Source organism: Vombatus ursinus, unplaced genomic scaffold, assembly GCF_900497805.2.
Source record: "Vombatus ursinus unplaced genomic scaffold, bare-nosed wombat genome assembly UNPS02014830.1, whole genome shotgun sequence".
NCBI lineage: Eukaryota > Metazoa > Chordata > Mammalia > Diprotodontia > Vombatidae > Vombatus > Vombatus ursinus.
The window spans coordinates 21,919,773-21,944,257 of NW_020954608.1; the positions used below are offsets into that span (position 1 = coordinate 21,919,773).

Here is a 24,485-nt window from a genome sequence, read left to right on the forward strand (position 1 = left end):
TGTTGTTGTTGTTGTTGTTGTTGTTGTTGTTGTTGTTGTTGTTGTTGATTCATTTGGTTATGTTTGACTCTTTGTGATCCCATGGATCATAGCATGCTAGGCTCTTCTATCCTCCTCTGTTTCCTAAAATCTATCCAAGCTCATGTTTGTTGCTTGTATGACAGTGTCTATCCAAATAATCTTTTGCTGTTCCCTTCTCCTTTTTTGCTTTTAATTCTTTCCAACATTAGTATCTTTTTCAATGAGTCCTGTCTTCTCATCATGTGGTCAAATATTTAAACTTGATCACTGCCTTCACATGGTGGAAGGGTGTTCATAGTTCAATGAAATTATGAGCTATGCCATGCAGGGTTACCCAAGATGGACAGATCATAGTGGATAATTGTGACAAAATGTAATCCACTGGAGAAGGAAATGGCAAACCACTCTAGCATCTAGAAAAGAAAACCCCATGGTCTCCAGTTAGACGTCCAAGAAATCTGTCTTTAGTCTTATACTAGTTAGCATTTTTATCAATGAGTTAGATAAGCTTATCAAATTCACAAGTGACTGGACATTAGAAAGATTAATTAAATAATTGAGTGACAATCTCAAGACACCAGGAAATCACAATGGCCTAATGTCAGACTGAAGCAAATAAGATGGAATTTAATGAGGATAAATGAAAAGGTTAAGTATCATAGTTTAAGAGTTGTAAGGAATTTAAAGGAGTTGCTGTTGTTGTTGTTGTGGTTGAAGTAATTTTACAGGTGAGGAGACTGAGGTCTAGGACTGGATTAACTATACACAAAGAAGCTCTTTGGTAGTGGCAACACAATTTGCTAATATTAAGAGATCAGTTCTCAATATATTGAAAACAAGGAATTTCACTTGCTTGGTAGCAATCATAGAGTTTATCACTTCTAAAAAATGGTGATAGATTAAAAAATTAATAAGCATATAACTACATGCACATTACTATCACCATGAAACCTTTAGGAGAATAATGAAATATTCACTGAGTGCATTCCTTGTCGAAGTATGAGAAGGGAACTCAGATTTTTTGCAAATTGTATTCTTTAGTAACCTACATCTATACTATCACAAATTTACTAAAAGGTTAAGAAAATACAAGATCCCATTATGTTTACTATTTTCTGACTTTAAAAAAATGTTCAATGAGCAAAATGTAAGCACAAATGCAAGCATAAAATGATTTATATCATAGGAATTTACAAAAATAAGGCAAGATTTCTTGAATGATGTAACAATAGTGAGAACTAGAAAGACTCACTGATTATTAAATTATTTACCACCATTATGGAGTATGTCTAGGGAAGAGTATAAATGGAAAAAAAAAATCCTGTAGGGGGTGAATAAATGTTCCCATTTGTGGGTGACATGTTTCTGATTAAACCAAGATACAAGACATTACTGAGCCTTTTAAATGATTTAATCAATAATCATGCAAAAAAGGTTTAGCCAATCTACACAAGAAAAAATAGAATGCCTACTGTCCAGACTATGATATACAGTTGGAAAGACAACTCATAGAAAGTGTTTATGAGGAACAATGAACCTGACTCAGAATTATATAGAAGGAAGAGAATGGTGTGGAGTTATGTGGTGCTTTTAATTATCCTAAGCTTTTCCTTGAAACAAAAACATATCCATATTCTTATGGTGATGTCATATATCTGAAAGTGACGATACACCATAGTCTCTAAAGAATTAAAGCTGCGGATCAACCAAAGGGCAATAGAGACTTACACAGCAGGCTTGAGTTTCAGGGTGTAACATATTGTCAGTGAAAATTGTGCAGAAATGTAAAGAAGATACCAAATAGACCCATGGCTAGAAAATTAGAGTGGTTAGAGACTTGAGGCAGGGGGACCAACTTCATCTTTCCTAAGAATTTATCTCTCTTTTTCAAAGTGATAAATTCTCAATCAAAGAGAACCATAGATTTAATTCTGAAAGGGATTTAAGAGGACATCTGGTTCCACTCCCTTATTTTACATATGAGAAAATTAAGAACGAAATAGGTTACATGACTTACCCAAGGTCACATAGGTAGTAAGTGATAGAGTCAGGGTTTGAACTTAGGTACTCTGACTTCAAAATCAACAGCTGACTTTAGCATTCTTTTAAGTTTAGCTCACTAATACTTTATATTCCATTTAAAAAAATTGGCTTTTCAAAAGATAAGCCATATCATTTAGAGTGCTCAAACCCACATTTTCAGCATTAATAAGTTAAACAGGTTACAAAAAACAATCCCTGATGAAATATCCCCATTCCTAGAACCATAAGCTCTGATTGGTAAACTTTTACCTTTTCTTTTCCAGAACCAGGCTGCCCTAGTTTCAACCCCTTCCTCTTTCCAACTCTAGTTCCTCATATATGTTGTCTTCTCCTATTAGAATGTAAGAGGGCAGAGATGATTTTGTTCATATCTTTATATTCTGATTGTTTAACATAGCATTTGGCATGTGGTAAGTACTTAATGTGTTATTTTTTTTTACTTCATAATCAAAGTTATAAACTCAAGTAAAAAATCTCTCAAAATCATCAAAGGTTGAGAAGGCATATCTCATAGATAGACATTAGTTTGTCTACTGGCAAAATTAAGGACATTTATAAGACAAATAACTTTCAAGGTATACCGACACTTCATTTTGAAATGTTCCAGATGAACTCTTTTAAAGTGTATAGATTTCTGAATACCCATAGTAATACTGATTCAAACTAAACTATGGATTATACATGATATGGAAATAACCAACTGACAAGCAAACCAATATTCTCATGAATTAGTTGTCAGGATGGGAATACAAACCTCTCCTAAAGTAATATTCCCATGGCACTTTGTGGATATAACTCTGGTTTCTCCAAGATCATGTCAGTAGATCACTTACTCTGATAGGTCTTATGACAAACAGGAAAGATTTGGAATATGGTCCTAGTAAAGCAATATGTGTGTGTGTGTGTGTGTGTGTGTGTGTGTGTGTGTGTGTGTACCTGTCTTTCTAAGTTCAGAGAAGCTTATCAAGAAATATTTGGCCCCAAGGTGATTATAGTCTCTACAAATCATGAGAAGGGCAGTGTGGTACATTGGTAATGCAGAATCTAGAATCAAATCAAATCTCAGCTCTGAAATTTACTACCTGTGTGACCTTGGGCAGGTCAGTACACTTCCCTGCCCCTCATCTTCCTCATCTGCAAACTAAGAGCTTGGACTGAAAGAACTCTAAAGTCTTAGTCTTTACTTGCTCTAGTTCTATGAAACTATGATCATTTTAAGCTCCAAATCCATGTAACTATTAAAGATATCTACTAAGCTGTATTAGAGGAAACTATGGATCCTTTTTATTCCACCAGAAAAAAATAATTGCTTTTTTGAAGCATTGATAGACTCAGAGTGAATAAAAAAATGGTTGTAAGATTTCATTTATAAAAACTGAATTCAGCCAAACTTTTTCATATGTGTAGGTATCATATTAAATATACTTAGTTTATTGACATGTATTTCTTTAATTGGAAAGACATAAAATAATAATTATTTCCACTTAACATTGTTTCACTTTATATTAAGTAAAACTATCAAACTAACAAATACCAATTTAGTGCCAGTCTAACAAAAATGCTTTTAAAGATGACACAATATTCTATTTTTAGTAAGTTTTTTTAAAAATAAATATTGCAGCAACCAAGCTTACAATGTTACAGTAATGGAAGTCTTACCGCACATACTCTTCCCACTCTTGTGTAAATTGTGTGTGCATTGTTTTCTGACTCCAGTGCCTTTTCAGTAAAGAAGAAATATACTTTGTTGTCATCCCGGTCTTCATTGTCAGGAATCATATAAGAACCTACAAACTTAGGTTCTTTAGAAAAGTAAAAAAGAGTGATTTCATTAAATCTTTTAAAATTTGTTTTAAATCTCCTTTTCCAATAAATAAGAAAAAAATCAAAGCTAATGATAGACTCATCATTTCATTGAGAAAGAAAGTGTTCTGAAGATGGAGGTTTTTACATTCCATTTTAAATATCTACGAAGAGAACTATAACCCTCAGAAGCAAATCATTCTGAAATATTAAAGAAGAAATAAAAGATGTCTAGTTGAACAAGTGGAGGTGTGGTTAAGAATTCATGATCAAAAGTTAGGAATAACCAAAAAAAAGTTAGGAATATATACCAAAGGTGGGAAAAATAAGAAACATTGACCGTGGAACAACTAGTATTCCTCCTTCTATTTAATAAAAATTGACCTTATTGCAGTGAATGCATTTTTAGCTATAGTACAACATTACTTTCCTTTATATTCATATAATATTTCCCCAGTGGGTAACGTGAAGAAATAATTTTGTTCTAAAATGAAAATAATGTATAATGTCCTGAGGCTTTTATAATCTAGGAAATTTGTGTGAGTTTTTTTTTTCTTTAGATGGCACATTTGATGAACCTTATAATATCAGTCAGACTTAAAAACGTGATAACATTTTATGGAAACAATCTCTGGAAAGTGATTTTTTATATTAAACATAAAATATAATTTCATGTGATAATATGTGAAGATATTAATTATTACATTTAAATACTATATCTAAAAATTGTTGAAGGTATTTCCTAGAATGGTATTCCTTTCTAAAATATAACATGACTTCATAAAATGCTAGCTATCTGATGTAAATATATAGCCAATTCAGTAAGGCAAAAACACACTGATGGTTAAATGTGGATAAAACAACTCATTAAGTAGCTATGTGTGTCTGTGTTTTTAACATTTCAATTCACTGCTTTAATGCCCTCTGAATATAGCTTCACAATATGCATTTCTGAGGTAATAAACCTACTATAGTGTCTGTAACAACTTATTTGAAAGAATCAAGACATATATGTATATTACACGTGACAAGATGTATAATATATAAATAGATAGAATTTGTATGTATGTATGTATGTGTGTATATATGTATGTATATATACTATCCTTATTTTAAATTTTAACTTCTTTTAAAGAATCAAGATATATACACATATTATGCATGGCATAATGCATAATATTATATAATCAGAATTTCTACGTGTGTGTGTGTCTCTGTGTGTGTGTAGGAAGCTCAGTGGTACAATAGAAAGAGTACAATGCATAGAGTGAGGAAGACTCATCTTCACGAGTTCAAATCTGGTCTCATACTCTTAGTAGCTGTATGGCTGTGTATGTGTGTGTGTGTGTGTGTGTGTGTGTGTGTATTGTTCAATCGTTTCAGTCATGTCTGACTCTTCATAAACCCATCTTTGGTTTCCTTGACAAAGATATGGTTTGCCATTTCCTTCTCCAGTTCGTTTTACAAAGGAAGAAATGGAGGCAAAAAGTGACTGGCCCAGGGTCACATAGCTACTGTCTGAGGCTAGAATTGACTTCAGGCCCAGTACCTTGTGCATTCTGCTGCTTGGCTTTGTGTGTATATGTATGTATGTGTTTATGTAAAGGTGCAGACATACATACATATAAATAATTGTAGAGATATATAGCTACAGACATAGATATAAAGATACATATGTGGATATGGATATAGATATAGGTCTGGATATACATGGATGTTGCATGAAGCAGATTTAGGCTTCATGTAAAGAAAAATTTCCTAATAACTAGAGCTTTTCCTAAGTGGAATAGGTTGTCATTGTGGAAAAGAGGAACCAATGTCTCAGGCACAGGTTGCATGAAAATCTGTCTGACATTTTGCAGAAGGGATTATTTTTCAGGGATAGGGTAGACAAGATGACCTCTGAGGTCTCTTCTTATTTTGCAATTTTGAGATCCTGGGATATTCAGAAAATGCTAGAGGATTCATGACAGTCCATTGAGAATTTGAAGTGGTACTCTAATACAAAGAATGAACTTGTATCAAAAATCTATTTCTGATCTCTATAGTTATTATACTAACTATTAACATTTTTACCCCAATAGAGTACTGTGTTCAGCTGTACCTTTTAGCAGACGCTCATCATCATGCTCAGTCCGAATATGAGCCATACGGCCCAGGCTACGAAAGACAGCAGCATCTCTTCCCCAGTAGTCACTGTAGAGTCCAGAAAACAGCTCACTTCCTACATAAAAAGAAAAGGGAAAGACAAGTCAATATATTCCCATTGCTTAATAGACAATGTGCTGTAGGTTTTGAAAATAATTCACATATACCATAATTCTCACATATATAGGTTTATGCAAAAGATATTATATAAATATATATGGATGTATACAAATACACACATAAATGTGTACTTTACATACACACATACTGTGTGTGTATATATTTACATGAAAAAGCCAAGAGTGTAGATATATGTATGTGTATTTATTAATCTATCTGCATATATATTATATTGAATATATATATATATATATATATACATATATGATGATTAGCTAGACAGATTGATTGGTAGATAGATAGAAAGATAGATACTAAAGAGTTATTCATACTAACCCTTCTTTTGAAGCCTTTCAAGGTTAAGAATATGAAACAACATTGTGTGGTACTGGATACATGCATATATACAGACATATAAATATATATAATGTTAATCATTATTATTATTATTGGCAGCAATAGTATTGTTTGATTCTTATAATATTTTTCAATGAGATTCAAATAGAAAATGTCCTGAAGCAGAGTTGTATTATGTTTATTATTGTTATTATAACTATTTCTCTACGAGTGATTATATGGTCAATAGCTTTTCATACTAGCCTCTCTTTTGTAGTCTTTTAAGGTGAAGGAAATCAAACATTTTGTGTTTCTGGATAATTGTTCCACTGGGGGATTATGGGTAACTTGTTCTCATTAGTTCTATTGTCTTACTGAGATGATTCTAATAAAAACTGAAATGAAAATGAAACTTACACAAAAGTCTGTGAAATTTTGTTTTTGTTGCTGCTGTCGTCATTTAGCTATGTAAAGATATGTGAAGATAGGTAAGGGTTTTCTGTTGATAAATTTTTTAAAATTTATTTTTAACTTTATATGTCAGAATTTGTTACTATATATTTGCTATATTTTGCTTTATTTATGAACAAGAGTGAACAATTTTTCAAAAGTTTCCGCTTCTTCTTTTGTGATTTTTTTTCTTATCCAATGTCAAATGCCGTATTCAATTTGAATGTTATCTTTACAGATTTGCAGTCAGCAAATTCTGTACTCCAGGCTTAGTTAGGTAATATTTTCCACACTCACAACAGATTTTGATTTTTAAGGGACCTTAGAGGTCATCTAATTCAGTCCCTCAGTTTACACATAAGAACACTAAGGTTTAAGGTTAAGTGATTTGCTACTTAATACCATAAAAATAATTATTGGTAAGGATGACATTCAAACTCAGGCCTTTCAACTTTAAATGTAGCACTCTTTCCATTGAATAACAATTCCTAAAGCTCTTTCCTTCACACATCTTTATTTCTTTCCTTCTTCCTTCCTTCCTTTCTTTCTTTTCTTCCTTGCTTCCTTCTTTCACCTCTTTCCATCCCTCACTTCTTCTCTGTCTCTGTCTCTCTGCATCTCTGTCTCTGTCTCTATCTCTCTGTGTCTATGACTCTGCCTCTGTCTGTGTGTATGTGTCTGTCTGTCTGTCTCTGTCTCTTCTTTATCTTGGCTATGTTGCCATTCTTTGTTTTTCAGTCAGTCAACAAGCATTTATTAAGCTTTTCCTAAGTTCCAATTACTGAGCTTAATGCTGAAAATAAAAACAAAACAAAACAAAAAAAACAAAAACAGTACATGCCTCCAAGGACCTCACATTCTAATAAGGGAGACAACATAGAAATATACAAAGTAGATGGATAGTCAACTGAGAAAAGAAGGCAATAACAGATCAGAAGACCTGGAAAGGCTTCCAGTAGAAGGTGAAATATGAGCTAAATCTTTAAGAAAACTGAATCAAGGAACCCAAGAGGTATAAGAGAAGAATATTATAAGCATGGGAGACAATCAATGAAAAGAATTGGAGATGGAATTGTATGAGAGGAGGTCATCCAGTCAGTCAATAACCAATTATTAAGGCCTATTATGTGCCAGGCACTGTGCTAAGTACTGTGGATACAAAGAGGAAAAAGATAGTCCCCGACCTCCAGTAGCTCATAGACTAATGGGGAAACAACTAGCAAACAAATATATACAAGCAGGTTCTATATGGGATAAATAGGAAATAATTAAAAGAAGGAAGGCATTAGGATTAAGTGGGGTTGGAAAAGGCTTCCTGTAGAAGATTGATAAGATTTTGGTTGAGCCTTGAAGGAAGCCAGGGAAGCCAGGAGGTGCAGAACCAAGAGAAGAACAGCAAGTAGGCCAGTAAGTATTGATCACAGAACACGTGGAGATGGGCAAATTGTAAGAATGGAAAGTCAAGAATAAGGCAGGCTCTGAAGAAGTTTAAATTTTAGATAGCTGTTGTAAACATTTAATATTTCAAAATTCTAGAACAAGTTTACATTTTCAAATCCACAGTTAATATTACTTGATTTAATTTTGACCATCTTACGAAATTTGTCATTTAGAAATTTGAATCTGAAAAGTTAGGTCTAGTATACTTTTTAAGTGTAAAAATACATGTTTTGTAGACCTCACATCATAGAAAATACAATGCCTTTCATTTGTAAATAACACTTTAAAAAGTAATCTAGCAATTGATTATATAATTTGTTGATTGAACAAAATACCTAATTACAGAAAATGTCTTTTAAACTAAAATGTTCTTTCTAAACCACTAGATGGCAACCCTATGATATCAAATACATATCCAATTCAAGTAAGTTATTAGCACAAAGGGGAAAAAAATTCTGATCCTCTGACCAATACTTACTTCATTTCTTTTTCCTTCTGTACATCAGAAAACAAAAGGGGTTATGAACAATTCATATAACACACAGTATGCATTTTACATCAAAGTAACTGTACAGGTGTTAAAAACCCATTTGCCATTTAAACTATACCAAATGTGCTTCTTTTAAAAACTTAGCCTTCTCCCACAAGCGAAAAATTCTCCTTTCACATCATGTTATGAAAAACTGAAAGTTGAGGTAATGGACAATCCAGATTTAGAATAATGTTAGTTAAAGGGGGGGGTGGCGAGAGACAGAGAGAGAGAGAGAGAGAGAGAGAGAGAGAGAATGATAGAGGGCTAGAACAGAATCTATGAAATTAGACAAATTAGAAGAAAGATACTGAAGTAGTGTTTCTTAATAGCATTTAAGTGAGGGTGAATATACTCTAATTAACTTCTTATATTGATCTAAATTGATAAATCTTTAATCAGGAGATATTAATTACTTGTAATAACTACACACACAAAATTTTTGTTTGCAAATTTTTCTTTATAAAAATTGTCTATTGATACAGAGGCCTAGAGGTTTCATAATTTGAAAATTTGTGAAAAGTATTCTTAGTACTATACTTAGTACAACAATCTCTCATGTGGATTAGCCATGTTACCAAGGATTTTTTTTTTAGGACAAAATACTCAAATGTGGTTCCAAGATTTAAGGGATGAAGATTTTTTTTTGGTAAACTTATTAAATAAAGTATATGCAACAAACAAATTCAGTCTTAGTGAAATGAGTAACCAACCTGATCCTTGCAGTATACTTTATTTTTGATAGCCATAGGACTGATTTATTTCTGATAGCAGTTTTAGATAAACCATAGTAGTTTTATATTACAATTTTTCTGATAAGAGGAAACATACTATGGGATCCCTTTGATGGTCAAATATCACTTGGGTGAAATTTACTGTCACTAAAGAATCAGTGACAATAAATATAAATGTTGTTCAGTAGAAATGATTGAAATGTGATTTGAGTTCTGCTTCTGCTACTATGTTGCCTTATGATCTTGAGCAAATCATTAAAATTCTGGATCTCAGTTTTTAAATTGAAATTAAGGGTTTTGGACTAGATGATATCTCATGGTTTCTTTCAATTCTAAAAAATAAATGAAATATGATAAGAAAATAAAAAATTTATGAGTGACTAGAAAATAGATACATCAACATTTTGTTGGTAGAGCTGTGAATTAATGTAGCCATTTTTTCTTTCTTTCTTTTTTTTAAGGCAATTGGGGTTAAGTGACTTGCCCAGGGTCACACAGCTAGTAATATAGACATTTTTCAAAGATATTTCAAACTATGCCCCCAAATTCACTGAATTGTACAGACCCTTTGACCCAAAGAAACCACTGTTAGGCCTATACCACAAATAGATCAAAGAAAGAGGAACAGAAATTGTCTATACAAAAATATTTATAGCAGTTGTTTTTGTAGTGGCAAAGAACTGGATAGTAAAGGAGTGCCTATGAATTGAGGTATGGCTAAAGAAATGATAGTATAAGAACATAATGGAATACTATTAGCCACAAGAAATGATGAAAGGGATAATTCAGAGAACATTTTGAAGATTTGCAGGAAGTAATGCAGAGTGAAGTGAGCAGAACCAAGAAAACAATTTATATAATGCCCCCAACATTGTAAAGACAAATAACTTTGAAAGACTTAAAAATTATGATCATTGCAATTATGATAATTCCAATGAATTGATTATGAAGCATGAAGCAGGCTACCTATGTCCTGATAGAGCAACATGCATTTTTTGGATATAGCTAATGTGAGTGTTTGCATGATAACACAAATCTATTAAAAAGATTTTTCTTCTTTTTTCTCTCTTTTATGAAGTAAAGAGTAGGGGAGTGGAACGTTAGGGATAAGGTTGCCAATTTTATGGGAAAGAAATTAGGATCATTGAAATATGCTTTTTGAATTAATGAATGAAGTCTATGCTAAAGGCTTTCTATGTGCAAAGCACCATGCTAAGTGCAGGTGTTACAAACAGAAAGGCAAGACAGTCCCCCTTCTCAAGGATTTCAGGTTGTAGTAGGGGAAACAACACATATGGAAGATTTTAGCTGCAAGTCAGATGGAAAAATTCTATGGTCCTTAGGGTACAGAAGCAAAGAATATGTACATGCTTGTTTAATGTTATTTCCACTGATAAAATCATATCATTTTCTGAAGTTGACTCATTTGATAGTGCCAAGGACTTTGGTGGGAAGAACTTTTTTTTTTGAGTTTTTATAACTGGGGCTGTAACACTTGTAGGAGCAGTTGCCAGGTTGCATCTCCTTAAGTACTGCTCCCCAGAATGATAGCAAAGGCACTAGGGCTAAAAGCTTTGCTAGTCTTAAGGCTCTTACATTCAGGGTCATGGGCTATCTTCATGAAAGTGTGTGAGGAAATAATAGTCAAGGTAGTGATAGTGGTTTGATTTGCCTGGTATCTGCTGTCTACTATTTCTCTATCAGGATACCTTGCTGTTGCAACTAGATGGGCTTGTCTGTCCTGTGTATGGCAGTTGGTTGTCATTCAGTCAGGATGGCTGGCCCCCTCAACATAACAGTTGTTTCCCTGGAAGATGGCTGTGAGGAATAGGCTCGTGATTTGGGGAGTACTGCCACTCTCTTGGTTCCTGTGCCTATATACCTGTTGGTGGCAGTTGGTTAGCAGTTGCTGCTTGTTGTGATGAAGAAGGTGAGTTCCCTCTCCATAATGACTTCTACTTCAATGGATTTGGTAGCTAGGCAGGAACCATGGGGTTTAAGAGTCACTGTTCTTCCTAAGTTTCTTGTGTTCAGGGTCCTGAGCTATCTCCATTATAGTCTGAAGAGAGATGATGGTCAAGGTACTGGTAGTTTGATTTGCATGACACATGATTCATCTTGTATCTTTCTCAAGGGTGCTGCAGTTGTAAATGCTCAGAAAAAAAGAGAAGGCTAGAAGGAATTACAGGACAGATTTTAAAGAAATATGTTGACTATATTAAACACAAAAAAAGAAAGCCATATATGATATAGTTTCACAGTTTTATGTACAACCCTCTCTTCTAGTGTGTTTATGGAAGTGCTCATTGCAGTTAATGTTTAAGTCCAAATTTTTTTTAAATGAGAAAAAAGTAGGATAAAAAAACTTCAATGCCTACTTTACCATGCAGAAAGTATATATTAAAACTGGTATTATAAAGGTGTTAATTGTTCTAAATATGTTCTTCCCATTGAATTTCTACATCAGTGTGCCAATTTCTTAGCTTTCTCTATTCCTTATGTACCTGGCCTGAGAAGGACAAAGAATTTATAAGTATTGACTTCATCAAGCATTACTTTTATCTGTCAGTTCAACTTGACCTCCAGATTCAATCTCAAAGTTTTCAGTCTCAATTTTTCCTTGGTTTGCATTAAGGATATTACATTTGACAAATCCATTATCTGAGTTGTTGTTATCTTAAATTTCTCTGGGAAAGGTCATAATTTAGTCATTCAACTTTGTTAGTGACACAATGCCAAATACCTGAATATTTCTTTGAACATAGATAGTTATCGTGAGTAAATCTAATATTAAAAAATCATCAACTTTTCATCTTTAACTTGGTGACCACACATAATATTGACACATATAGAAAGTTAATTAATAGTACCATATGTTTTGGTATATCATATGCTTTCATAGAGAAACAATGACAATAAAATTAAGTAACTTGCCTATGATTGAGCATAAATGATATAAAAAATTGATTCATATATTTTGATTTTTAAAAAACTAGTCAGAAAATTGGAGAAAAAGATTACATTTTCAATTGGACTGAACAACTTATCACAAAGTTGTCCTTGAGGAGATATGATCACAGATCATGAATAACATAAATTGGCTAGGTAATAGCACTATTAGGTGTGTGTGAAAGTAGGGGAATGATGGAACCATAAGAGAAGTTATTTATAGACTGATGCCAACATGGGATTCCTTGGGAGTAAAATGCTTTTTGAACTTTCAAATTCTATATTCATGTCAATCATCATCATCATTATCATCAATCATCATCATAATCATTATTGTAGAGAGAGGTCTCGATAGGTCTCCTCTGGACATCCCCAGGAATACGTGCTTGGACTTAACTGGTCAGCATTTTTATCAATGACTTAGACAAAAAGACTTCTTGTGTACTTCTCATTTCTAAAAGACATAAAGTTAGTCCTATATAACATGTTAGATAAAAAATCAGTATGTCAGACTAAAATGATGGACAAATCTAACTGGAAGGAATTTAGTAAGGATAGACTGATAAAAAAAATCAAATGTACAAGTACAGGATGATAAAAGAAACAACTAGGCAAGAGGGAGTATTTTTTTTTAACCTGGGAAACAACAAAAAAACAAATCAAGATCTGTAGGTGAGCAAGCTTCAATTAATTCTCAGTCCAAAAACTCTGTGATAGGCTATTTGAATAAATTTGGAAGATAATTATATAATTTCATAAAATTGTAGAATTTAAATAACAAAATTTGAAATCTTATATAGGATTGAGCCTAGACCTGTAATTTCCTTGGTATAAACTTCCAAGTGAGTAAATTCCTTCTGTCAATGAAAGTTGGTGTCTTCTCTGAAATTTAGTCTTAGAGATGTTCCTAAAGAACTAAAAGTTAAGTATGATCCTAAGATCATATAACCACTATGTATCAAAGGTATGACTTGAAATAAGTTCTTCCTGGATTTGAGAATAGTTGCCTATTCATCTCTGTCCACTATGGTTAACTGTCTCATAAGTATAATCTATAATGTTATATTTGATTTATGTTTCATAAAATGTACTTTATAAAAAAAGAAAATGCATCCTTAGGTCAAATTGTGGAATTTTCCAATCTGGGTAGATCAAGAGAAAACATTCCACCACTTATAATTGGTTTATTTTTTATATATAAATAAAATTCAATTCAGATTTTTTCAATGGTCATCCCAATAAATTGCTCTAAATTAACCAGTTAACTAGTCACTGATTTTGACTGTTTAATGGATAATAATTACATGGCCGTGGCTCAAAAATGAAATGTTTCCATAATAGTAAGTATTTAAAAAAAAACAACAAAATATGTTAACATACCATTTTGAGGTCTGGAATAAAATTTTATTTGAAGTTAATAATATATGAACATTTAAAAAGGTAGTTTCTAAATAGTTGCTTTTGAAATGGAATCTATATCTTACCACATGCATTAAAAATTCTTTGATGGTTGATAGAGCTTATCAGCCTGTTAATGGAATGTATTACTTCTAATCAAGCTCTTCTTCTCCAGGTTGAATATGTAGCTTTTAATTGCCCTGGGAGGAAAGTATGCAGTAGTTTTTCACTGACATCTTATCTTGCTGAGTGTCACTCAAATATTTTTTTTAGCTATGTTATGTGTTTCTATTTTAAACCCTAGCAGTTTTGAAAAAAGCAAATACTTTCATATCTTGGAATAAAAAGATGCAGGCTAAAGGATGAATAAGAGTAAGCTTGTGTCTTTTATAGCTGAAATTAGATGATCATTTAAAATTACTTTCTCTTTGGATGGACTAGTATGGTGAACATCTATTACACAAATTGTTACAAAGAAAAAGAAATGAGTTTGAGCGGGTGAAGATGGATGAGCAGGCAACAATATCGATTCCAAAATCCCAGTTCACACTCTCACTCCAGTCGTAATTTTTGGTAAGGAATAGTGGGAGAGTGTGTGGTTTTTCTCCTTTGGCAGATGGCTGGTGGTTGCTATCAGCATGAAGAAGGTGGTTTCTGAGGTATGAAAGAGAAAGACGTATTTGTAAATCTTGCCATCTTGCATTCACTGGCACTGTTTAACCTCACATGGTTTGCTTTGTGGCTCATAACAGGCACTCCAACTGTCATGGTCAACACCAGGTTCTTATGGGAGTGAAAGTCCATGAGGTATTAAAGAGTATACCACTATTAAAGAGCTTTAAGAAAACTGTAAGTCGAAACTTTAAATAGCTCCCTGAGGGTCAGGGGCCTGGGCCAGAAGCTACAGAGAGCCTGTAGATGACAAGAATTCTGCAAAACGCCAAAAAGAAACAGAACTCTGTAAGCAGTACATCAATTTTCTTAGGGGAAAGGAATTCAGTCTTTTTTTTTTTTAAATCAAATCTCTCTTAAAAGTTTGTGGTGATGCAAATTAAAATAAATATACACACAGACTGAAATATTTACACTTCTAATGCCATGGAGAGTGACACTGACAATTAGGGAAAAAGTTATAGATTAACTACAGAGGATATAAAGTGTTTTAATGGATATACATACATACATACATACATACACACATACATACATACATACATATGTCTGTGTGTGTATGTATACAAAATTTAGAAGGCTGGAGGCAGTGTGGACAAAAAATCAGCCTTAGCTTCAGGCTATCCTGAGGAGTCTCATCTGATACACATTGGCTTTGTGACTGAGACAAGTCACTTTTCTTCTTATTGTCTCTGTGATCCTCTAAATTTGAACCTGCATTGGGAGAAGGAATGTCCTCACATTGGAGTTTCCAAACCAGCAAATGCAGAAATAATGATTTTCAGAGGGTTTGGAAAATTATTCACTACCTCACTTAAATTCTAAACATATTCCTATAAGTACTTCTAATTTGTGATACTGTGTGTCAAAGGAGGAGTTCATGTGGTTTGTCAGGGTTTCCAACATTTGAATATGAAAGATCACTCAGAAATTTAAGAACACTGGATTTAGAGGCAGAGAATCTGAATTAAAATCTGAGGCTCACTACCTATGTGACTTCTCCACTTTGCTAGACTTCTGTAAAGAGATATCAACTGTCCATAAGGGCTTTAAAGCCTATGCATTTACCTCCAATGAAAATGTGCAGTCAACGTTATAAAATCTTATCTAAAACTGAAGAGGTTTTTAGCCAAGGCTGGAGAAAATCACAAGGATAAAAAGGAAACATCAAAAAAGAGTTGGCAATTTATGTACAGAATGTCAAAATGTACATGAGAACATTTTCACTTCCCCCAAAGGAATGACATAATGCATGTTGGCACACTACTGGCACCTGGAGAATGGTAATAGTTAAATTATAACTGGAACTAAATCAGAATGAAATGGGGCAGTTTTGCTGTGAGCAAAACTCAAAAAGAACATATACTTTTTGTAAAACATTTCTGACTCTTTCCCAACATAAGTCAAAATCTTATCCAGGCAAGAGAATAAAAGTAATATTAAAAGAAAAAATAAAATATTCTTAGTTGATAGGGCAAAAGTAGTTTCTCTTAATAACGATAATGTCACATTTAAATAAAATTTCAAAGTTTACAAAATACTTTTAGACATGCTATTGAATGATTCTGTGGAATATAACACAAAATTTCTTCAAATTATAAAATCGAATATATTGAGCCACCAAAACAAACACTTTTTTTCTTAGACTATGAGTCAGAAAAACAATAAAGTAATTAGCAAATTATACTTAAGTTTACTTAACTTAGTGCCAGACTTTGTTATAGAGGTGAAACTTTTGATGGGGTTCCCATGCATGTACTACTTTCATCACTTTGTATCACAATTAATCCAAGTCATTTCATCCTTTGAAATTCTTACACATTACCTACCACAAATCCTCCATAGTGGATTTATCCAACATGCTGGAAGCCTTTCTCTAGATCTTTTAGCTTTTCTTAAGTATGAGTGTAGTTTGTAATGTGTAACCTTTACTTCTGCTATCTGAATTGACTACCTTATTCATACATTTCCTTGAAGAAAGAAGCGGTATTAGATTTCCTACCAAACTGAAGGTCTACAGAGCCATTGTGCTGACCTCATTGTTGTATGCCTGTGAAACCTGGACAGTATACCTGTATCATGACAGGAAATTGAATCTTTTCCATTTGAATTGTATTAGGAAGATTCTGAAGATCACTTGTCAAGATAGGGAACTGGACACTGAGGTGCTTTCTTGAGTTTAACTGACAAGCATTTTAAATAGTTTCTTCTCATCAATATCATGGGAATACATTCTCTGTGCCTTTAAAATTTCATTGCCTTCAGTACAGATTTCATCTGTAGGCACTTGTTCAGTCCAGCCATTTTTCCCAACTTCACATTCTTTCTTAAATGTCATCACTTCTTGATTTAGCACATTGGATGCTGAGATAATAGAATCCAAATATGTTTACTTTTCATTGTTATCAAAGATGAGGAAAGGTAACTACAAAAACATGATCAATTTTATTCCATCTTTCATTTATATGTTGTTCTTCTTCAAGTCTGTCATTACAACATCTTGGAATGATCTGGTTTAGCTGAATGTCATGTTTTCTCAAGTTTTCTGTTAGGATTGATACCACCTCTACTACTTTTTGCTGTTTTATGAGGCAATAATACAACTAGTAATCTTCTGTCATTCCCCATTGATGTTTTACATACTTGCATAAATTTGTATTGTAAAGTGGTGTTGCCTTTAGCTGCCATGTCTCTATTTGGAACAGAGAGAAATTTTTTTTTTTTTGAAAAAAGCCAGTTTCTGGTTTTCTTTGTTCTCCTAGTTGTAGCAGCTGTCTTCAGAGTCAATTTCTTTACTTCTATCTTTTTCTCATTTTTCAAATTCAGCAGGTTTTGTTGGAATTGTATATATATTCAGTATTTTATTATCTTTCCTTTCTTTTAATTTGGCATTCAGTTCAATATTTGCTCCTACTGATTCTCAATCTGATGATAATCTCCTACAACATACTTGATATATACACAGCAATACATATCATTTCATGGTGATCTGACAGTAATCATCAAGACTACAAAGCTTCTTTTGATGTAATCCCCGAATGAAATGATGTCCCTTGTTGTCTTTGGGAGCACAAAGATACTAAATCTGACAACACCTTTATTAGCTTTTCCAAGGAAAGCTCTTCAACTCTTTCATTTTTTCCATTTAGTTTCAACTTTTATGTCTTCTGGCAGCTTTTATAAAAAGGATATCAATAAGCATGTAGTTATTTATATTTTAATTTGTACAAATTAATTTTTATTAACAATTAAAAGTTAATTTAATTAAATTATTAATTAAACTTAAAAGTCTCAAAGCTATTTGATTTATAGCACCTATGACCTTCTTTTCTGACACTTTGTTACTATGGAAGGAGAAGAAGGGACACCCTAGATTGAGGGACATTTAAAATTTTTTGTTGTTGTTTCATGGATTTCTTTTTTTCTCTTCCTTTTTAAAATTATTTATTTATTTATTTATTGTTAGTTTTAGTTTCATCCATTTCCATAACATTTTGAGTTTAAAATTTTCTTCCCCTCCTTCCCCTTCTCCCTTACCAAGATGGTGTGCAATCTCATATAGGCTCTACTTATACATTCATAGTAAGCATATTTTCACATTAGTCATGACGTAAAGAAGAATTAAAACTAATGGGAGGAACAACAAGGAAGGAGAAATTTAAAAAAATAACAAAAGAAAAGGAGAACAAATAGTATGCTTCCATCTGCATTTGGACTCCACAGTTCTTTCTCTGGATGTGGATAGCATTTTCCATTGTGAGTCTTTTGGAGTTGTCTTAGATCCTTGCTTTATTGAGAAGACCTAAGTCTATCAAAGTCAGTCATCACACAATGTGACTGTTACTGTGTAAAATGTTCTCCTGGTTCTGCTCATATCACTCAGCATCAGTTCATATAAGTCTTTCCAGGTTTTTCTGAAGTCTGCCTGATCATCATTTCTTATAGCACAATAGTATTCCCTTACATTAATATACCACAACTTATTCAGCCATTCCCCAATTGATAAGGATCCCCTCAATTTCCAATTCTTTGCCACCACAAAAAGACCTGCTATAAATATTTTTGTATGTGTGGGTCCTTTTCCCATTTTTACAATCTCTTTGGGATACAGACCTAGAAGGAGTATTGCAAGGTCAATGTTTCTTGGATTCTATAGCAAAAGCATTCATCAAGTAATGGCTAAGTTAATGGTGATAAGTCTCTCCATACTTAATTAGGCTAATCCTTGGACAGTAGATGTTGTTTATGATATGCTAACCTATTCAAAGACTTTCTAGATTAGGAGAATCTGCCAATATCACTTGGCTTACATGGATTTAATGAGTCCAGGATCATGTTTACATGATTTTGAGTATAAGACTTTGTAGTGGTATGAATATAGAGATACCTAAGGAGTACAGTACAGGCTGAGCACTGGCCTTAAAGTCAGAAAGATCTAAGTTCACAGCCTACCTCTGATGCTTACTGCCTATGTGACCACAGGCAAGTCATTTAACTTCTCTCAATTTCAACTGTCTCATCTTCAAAATGTGTATAATGATACTACTTTCTTCACATGATTGTTGTGAAGGTCAGATGAGATGTGATATATATTTATACACATATATGTATATATGTACAAATACACACATATATGAGTATTACATATATATATATATATACACACACATATTACTTTGTAAAATATAAAGTATAAGATAAAAAAAGACATTTTTAGGGGAGACAACATGGTCAAGAGGCTACAGAACTAGCACCACAGCTGGAAAAAAGTAGATTCAAGTTTTGTCACCTTCGTATAGTGCCTAAGTGACTCTGGGCAAGTCATTTAACTTCAGAGTTCTACAGGTCAAATGTTAAGATTGTTTCAGATAAAGTACTAACCTGCTTTGTTAGGGGGCAGACACTTCCCATAAGAAATGTAAAATATTCCATATAAAATTCTGAATTCTGGTTGCTGTACTGCTAAAATAGTAAATAGCTCCCTTCTATTATTTGTATAGATACTTAACATACTATAACTACTAACAAATGAGTTTTACATGAGATACTTATAACTTTTACTATAGCTTTTCATCTGGATCTATCCTTTACTTTTGCCATGTTCTCTCTTATCTGTTCACATACAATAGACAAGTATTGGGTAATGTTTCATCATTGGAAATTCTTCAGTGATTTGTACAGGTCCTTGTACATGCAATGTACTTAACAGATGTATGAATTGAAAGATAAATTTAAATAGTATATGCATAGCGAAGACAATATATAATGTCATCTACAGGTTAATATTAGCTTGTTCTCATTACTTGTCTGTGATTATACAGAATGCAGCCCCACAGGAAGCTTGAGCTGCAGAGGGGATATGCAGACATTGATGATGATAAAACTAGTGATGCCACAGAAACACTTAGCTAGCACTTTAAATCTGGCAAAAACACCTTACATACATTATCTCATTTGATTCTCAAAATTACTCCATGAGTTAGGACCTGTAGGTATTCTTAGCCCTGTTTTGCAGATGAGAAAACGTGAGTTTCATAGAGGTTAAGTGCTTTGCTTATGGTCACTGAGTGAGCGAATGGGACTTGAAACCAAATCTCCCTGACTTCACGTCTAGCACTCTACCTACTATGCTGTTTCCCAATGTCTAGGACACATTTGGAAATATGAGTGCAGAGAATGGGGAAGGGATTAATGACAGGGATATAGGTCTATATAGAACTATCACCTGGCAAAAGGGTAGAGCTTGTTCAGAAGCAAAAAAAATGGTATTCATTATATCCAGCTTTTCCTAATAAAAGGAAGTGAAAGGGATTCTACTAGTTACAACTCTAAAGTAATAAGGTTTTTTGGTATTGGGCTCAAAGATAAGGTATGGATAGGGACTGTGATTTCATTCCCAAAGGGGGAAATTCCCTCTTTCAAAGCAGGTCAGTTTCTTCTCTGCCATGCAACTTTAGAGAGCTGCCTAAATTCCTGAGAGGTTAAAGCAACCTGTCCAGGGTTACAGATCCATTTTATGAAAGGAATTAAAAAATCTTTCATGAAAGGAAGAACTTACTAACTAGATCTATTCCATCATGTAATCAACTGCCTGAGGAGGCACTGGGTTACTCCTTCAGTGTTTTTCAAGGACAGGATAGTAGACCTATTGTAGGGGATGCCATAAAGAAGATGGCTGTTTTATTATGGGTTTAACCATAGTTTAAGTTGAACTTAAAACAAGGGCTTAGAGGCTAGCTCTCAATCTATTATACCATGCTGCCTTCCAGGCTCAAATAATTTCACAATATGTATGATATTTGAATCTATCATTCAATTTATTATTAGTTAAAAATTCTTAAGAAAAATAAAACAACTGGTGTCATTATTTATCTTACATATTTCATCTAAGTTATACTTGTAATGAATATACTTTTGGATCTCCGTAAAAGTACTATGTACTGCTTTCTTGTGGTACAGAGGTGATTTTGTTCTAAAAGAATATGCCAGAAAGTATAATATTTGGTGGGTCCCATAGGTTGTAAAAGCTTTACATATGGACCTTGAGGCCAACTGTGTGTATCTGTCATTTGAAGACCAGTCAAGCTGAACTTGGAGAGATCCATTACCAAAAGTTTGTCGAGTGATCAAAGAAAACTTTTGGACCCAACAACTTATAAAACCATCTACTAAGGCATGGAAACACTGGAATCTGTATTGGTTGGTACCTGATGGAACCACAGAAGCTGTGAAATAGCAAAGAAATACTAAAGTATGTAGCTATGGTACATGACTTTAATTTGGTACTAAGTGTATGTTTTATTTAGTCCTCTGCCCCATTTTCACTTCATATTTTAAAGAACCAATTGAAACTAATTTTCCAAGTACATTTAATGGGAAATTATATCATAATTTTATTAAATTACAAGTGTAATGCTAATTTTACTTTTAATTTGAATTCTTATATAATTGCCTACTCTCATAGCTATTATAAAATCTACATCATGGAGCTTAATATATAATCAATATAGATTGTCCCTAAAGTCTTTGCGCAGTTTTAAGCTTTAATAACTTCAGAAGTAAAAATGCTACAAAGTTACAAAAAAGCATTTGAAAGGTTAATTGTATAAAAATGTAATTAGGTAATGTTTAATTAAAATTCAAAATAACCACTGTTGTATTCAATTTTTGAACTTTGTAAAATCTTTCATCAGCTGTTGCTCAGTGAATGAAAGGATGGCAATTGTAATCTTATCTTTAAGAAGGACTGAAAAAAAAATTCAAAATTTACTTTTCAAAATTCCCAAAACCAAATAAGTGAAAGAAAATTTAAATAATTAAGCTCTCTAAAAATTTTTATACATTTGTAGCATTTATACTCCTGAAGGATTGAAACTGCTTCAAGGCTTTTGGGATATTCTGTATAACACAAGCATAGCATCATAGTTTCTCAAGGTCATAAGGAAGCTAAAGAAGTTCTATATTCTAATCTATAATAAAACTGTCATCTTCTTTATCCCCTACAATTGCTCCTGTGCTTGAAAAACAGTGAGGGGTAACCTAGTGCCTCCTCAGGTAGCTCATTACATTTTGGGATAGCTCTAGTTAGGAGTTGTTCTTTTCATTAAACCTAAACTTTCCTCTCTGCAACTTCCATTTACTACTGAGTAGACCAAATTCAATCCATCTTCTTTATGGCAGCCCTTCAACTATTTGAAAAATGGTTACCTTAAAACCTAGACTAGACTATTTGAAAATGGTTACCTTAAGACCTAGACTAGACACTCAATCTAACATTTAGACTCTACATAACTAGACTTGTTATTAAAAATAAAAATGAGGGTGTGACATCTACAATGAGCAAAAAGATAGTGTTGACATCAATATTTGCTTCTCTATTAACTAAGTGTAGGAAACTGTTGTTTTCTTCTTCTAGAAGATGGAGATCACTTTACCTGGCCTTGTCATCTCACAAGGTTGTTGTGATGATCCAACAAGATAGTGGATACAAAAACGCATTATAAATTGTAAGACTACATACATTTAAAGTATCATTACCATCTTTCCATTCCAGTTCTACCTTTACACATCAGTAGTGAATGTGTGGTCATAAAACATAATATAGGGCATTCTTCACTGCTGGGGTTAGCTTCACTATGCCTGCCAAATTCCAACTCAGGTAGCTACAATTTTCCTGCCCACATTCCTGCTGCTTTTTCAATTGGGTGAATTATTCTTCACATCCTTTCTTTGAAAGTGCTGCTGGCTCACACTGCTTATCATGTTTCCACTCCAGCGGCTGCTTCATTTCAACAGTGAATGAATGATCTCTTGAAAGTACTTTGGGATGAAAAGGAATGGATAAATGTGAAGAATTTTATTTTTATTTCTTTTCTTTGGAGAGATTATTCTATAACTTTTGTGTTTGGCTTGGAGAGCTCTTATAATTTGATTTCTGTTCTGAGTAAAAGGAAAAGCCACCCAGACAGCAAGCACTTTATATTTCAATGAAATGTAGTTCTATTTGGAAGCATGGTAGAAACTCACTTGAAATTGTCCCTTCTTGTAACATTCCCCCTCTTTTAATGTTCATCTTTTAAGTTCCAGACTACAGGGATGCTAAGTGGTGATTGGTAGAATAGTTTAAGAAAAAAGAAGACATTTTTGTCTTGTTAAGAAGCAATGCTAAAAAAAAAAAAGTCTCCCATCTTCTAGATTCTCTTGCTATGGTTTAATCATGGAGCATAACATAATGTACAACTTTCTTCCTATAACAACATTTTTGTTTTGTATTCTTCTTTTTTAATTCTTTTTATTCTTATTTAAATTGTTACTTCTTAAATTAACAGCTTAAATTTAAATGACTAGCTATTAAATTGGAATTACTATGCATTTATTTGAATAAATATATATGAATAAATATATATTCAAATTTTTATGCTTAGAAAAATTATTGATGAGTCCACAGTCAGAGTCTTAGAATGTTAAAACTATGAAGAACCTAAGAGTATTGAAAAAGAAAAAAAAGCAAACATAGATATAAAGTATTGACATGTTGTATACTTACATATTACATGCATATATGTGATATGTACACATAAATTTTGTGACATTTAAAAAGAATATCATATCCCAGGCCCTCTGATTCTTTATAATGGAAGCCACTAAATCTTGTGTTATCCTGACTGCAGCTCCATGATGTTTGAATTGTTTCTTTATGGCTGCTTGCAGTATTTTCTCCTTGATCGAGGAGTTCTAGAATTTAGCTATAATATTCCTGGTTGTTTTCATTTTGGGATCTTTCTCAGGAAGTGATCGGTGAAGTCTTTCAATTTCCAGTTTACTCTTTGGATTTAAGATATTGAGGCAGTTCTCCTTGACAATTTCTGAAATATGATGAGTAGGTTCTTTTTTTTTTATTATGATTTTCAGATCATCCAAAAATTCTCAAATGATCCCTCAATCTATTTTCCAGGCTTTTTTGTGTTGCTGTTTGCAGAGCTACTTCTGGGAGGCTGCAAATTTTTAGTGTTTCCAAGGTGGTGTGATTCAGTTAGAGGTGTGGTTATGACTCATTGAGGCTCTCTGATCTTTCCCAAGAAAAGCCCCTGCTCCATTGCAGGCACAAGCATTGATGACTCCCTTGTGACTGACTCCAATCTCTCTTCTCTGATGGGGAACTGAGACCCAGAACTGCATATGGGCAATAGAGTTGACAATCAGTGCCAACTATACCCAGGGCCAGCAAAAAGCCCACTGTAATCTCTTTCTTTTCAGTTGTGTGACCCCCTTACCATCTCTGAGTTGACATCTCTGGAAGCTGCTGATTTCACTGCTGTTGTTGCCACCTCCAAGGCCCACTG

At 33.2% G+C, this 24,485-nt stretch overlaps 1 protein-coding gene across 2 annotated transcripts in view; it reads right to left on the reverse strand.

Annotated features, from left to right (window-relative positions):
- SEMA3E (semaphorin 3E) overlaps positions 1-24,485 on the reverse strand; it is a 336,651-nt gene that overhangs the window by 55,077 nt on the left and 257,089 nt on the right. For both annotated transcript variants that reach the window (XM_027838711.1, XM_027838710.1), the window contains 2 exons: positions 5,972-6,091; positions 3,724-3,866 (listed from right to left, as the gene is read on the reverse strand). In XM_027838711.1, coding sequence (XP_027694512.1) covers positions 3,724-3,866; positions 5,972-6,091 — 263 coding nt within the window. The remainder of the gene's footprint in view (positions 1-3,723; positions 3,867-5,971; positions 6,092-24,485) is intronic.